General features: G+C 41.0%; 1 protein-coding gene across 1 annotated transcript in view; it reads right to left on the reverse strand.

The window, feature by feature from the left end:
* LOC138016241 (uncharacterized) overlaps positions 1–2500 on the reverse strand; it is a 25649-nt gene that overhangs the window by 13601 nt on the left and 9548 nt on the right. The window contains exon 3 of the mRNA XM_068863415.1: positions 851–965. Coding sequence (XP_068719516.1) covers positions 851–965 — 115 coding nt within the window. The remainder of the gene's footprint in view (positions 1–850; positions 966–2500) is intronic.

Below are 2500 nucleotides of genomic sequence, written 5' to 3' on the forward strand. Positions count from 1 at the left end.
TATCAACTTCGTCTTGCGTGAAATTCAAACTCTTTTCGAGGTCTTTTATAGTACAGCTCATTTCTTTAATATCCGATTTGAATTCGCTTCGTAGTATGTCTAGATCACCATGTAATCTGGCAAGACCCTCAGTGACCAATCTTTTTAGGCATTCGATTGACTCTTTCAGTTTTCTATAGAGATCGTTTTCTGTACCAAAATCCTGACCAGGCATTTCTTCTTCGTTTGCCGATGAACTCGAGCCAGGTTTTGAGCGCTTTTTTCCCATATAAACTTGAAATACTGCGTTTAATTACTGACGATGCATTTGCTAATACGTCTATAAAGTAATAAAACTACTTAGCATCCTCACAGTATAGTTCTTTTGGCTTAGAAATCCATTTCTTAAGCAAGCGCTAAGAACCGAGTGTAAACACCATGACAGTCGGCCCAATCCTCCTCGAGAGAACTTAAAATGGTCATGGCTCATTCAGATAAAGGACCAAGTGAAGAAAAATGGTGAAAACAAGGGATAATAGACCAATTTTTTTGAAGGAAACAAAGAAACAAAACCCTTGCCCCCCCCCCCCCTCCCCCCCTCCCCCCTTACACCTAGGAATCCTTCATAATTTCCTTTTATCTGATGCTATGCTATAATATCTGAAAAAGATCTCGAGGGCGATTCAGACGGTTGTTGCTTAGGACTTTTCGATTACGTCACGGCGTAAATCGGCCCTGTGACTCCCTTGTGACAGATGTTCACGAGTCAAGCGTGTGAAAATGATTGTAAGTATGACATCTTGCTAAGTGCATGCACAAAGCAAAAATCGTGCCGTCTAAATCTCTCTTCGTTAGTTAATTAATAACTTACCTATTTCGCAATAGTCTCCTTTGAAGCCGTCTGTACAGTAGCATTTAAACGTTCGCCATTTGTAATTGGGGACACATTTTCCCCTGTTTTGGCACGGAAAGGATGAACACTCATTCTAAACAATGATGAAAATAGGGAATAAATGTTATTGTTCAACCCGTTGTAATTCAGTTTCCCTCAGGCAATAATCAAATCACCAATTAACGCAGTTGGCATAGAATTACCACTTGTTTTTAAAAGGGCAAAATTATTCGGGTTCGTAAATGTCTTAGCACGCGAAAATGTCTCTTTCGTTTGTCTCCGCAAAGTGTACGAAAAAAGATGTCTCAGTGTATGTTAACTCCGGTGAGCGACGGAGAGACGTATTTATCGATGGTGACTAGTCATTAAAGGATGGTGACGTTTCTATCGACTGGTGTATATGCAGCAGTACTTTTGTACGGGTTGTGGATGACGGGTAACAGGTGGCAGGTGACAAGAACTGCCAGCGCATTTGGTATCGGGTTAGGCTATTCCTTCTTTTATATTTCCCAGATGCCGTCATCGTGAATAATTGCGACTACTACAGCCAAGCTGTGTCACGAGTGACCAGCAGTTTTGAAATTTGAACTGAGTATTCAAATCTGCGTGCCAGTTTGAGATTCTGAATGGTTGTGACTAGAATGGATACTCCAATTTAAGGAGAAAACAAATATAGAGTATTATGGTATTTTCCGAAGTGGCCTATCACCAATATTCCTTGTAAAGTTTAGTTATAGACTGGGCACGAGTTTCTTGATGTTAATCCAATTATTTTGTAAAAAGTGCATGATCGCCAGAAAGTAAGTAATTGTTGTTTGACCTATTATAACTTTCTAAGCAAAGACCAGCGTAACAAAACAGAAGCACCGGATCCTGGTGAAGGACCTTATCAGCGATTTAAATATTACAAAAGGCTAAAAAGCGCAAGGCTGATATACCGAATTGCAACGTCTTTGTTAACCGTACGTGTAGTCATGGCTTGTAAAACCTTGACGGGGAAAGGCAGTGTCTTTCGAAATATTGGAGATAGGACGCAGCTCTTTAAAACCTCTAATTTCTTTTGATCCCTTAAGGACGCAGCTCTATTGCCTTTAATGTTAGGGTCCATCATTGATTGGTTGTTTGTGTTGGTCCATTGGTTTCTGAGCCAATCCCGAGAGCCGTTGTAATACGCTGCGTACCGACCCTTTTCTACGGGTGGCGGGTGACGGAGGACAGGTGACGGGTGATGGATGATGGGTAACGGGTAACAGGCGAGGGTTAAACAAGCAAGATCTTTTTCAAATAATCTATCAGGTCCCACTCTCTAAAAATATCTTTTTTCCCACATTTTAAAATCCTGCAAAATGCACTTAGGTCATAAAGCTAAACAGAGTAAGGCTGATATAACAGTGAAGGGATATTAATATTGGAAAATGCCAAAACTGGGTCAGTACGCAGCTATTCTTGGGCTTGGTTGTAGAAAAGGCCTGCCGGTGAAAATGCTACAATCGACAATTTAGGTGGTAAAGCGTGACCATTGTCAGCTTAATGGCAGAGCATCAGTCCGAACTAGTAATCAAAAAGGTCGTTAAGTATATTCGACACCTGCCAAGGAGAACTCCGAGATTTTTCGAGTATACCCGAGTC

Source organism: Montipora capricornis, chromosome 9 (assembly GCF_036669925.1).
Source record: "Montipora capricornis isolate CH-2021 chromosome 9, ASM3666992v2, whole genome shotgun sequence".
In the NCBI taxonomy this organism is placed as follows: domain Eukaryota; kingdom Metazoa; phylum Cnidaria; class Anthozoa; order Scleractinia; family Acroporidae; genus Montipora; species Montipora capricornis.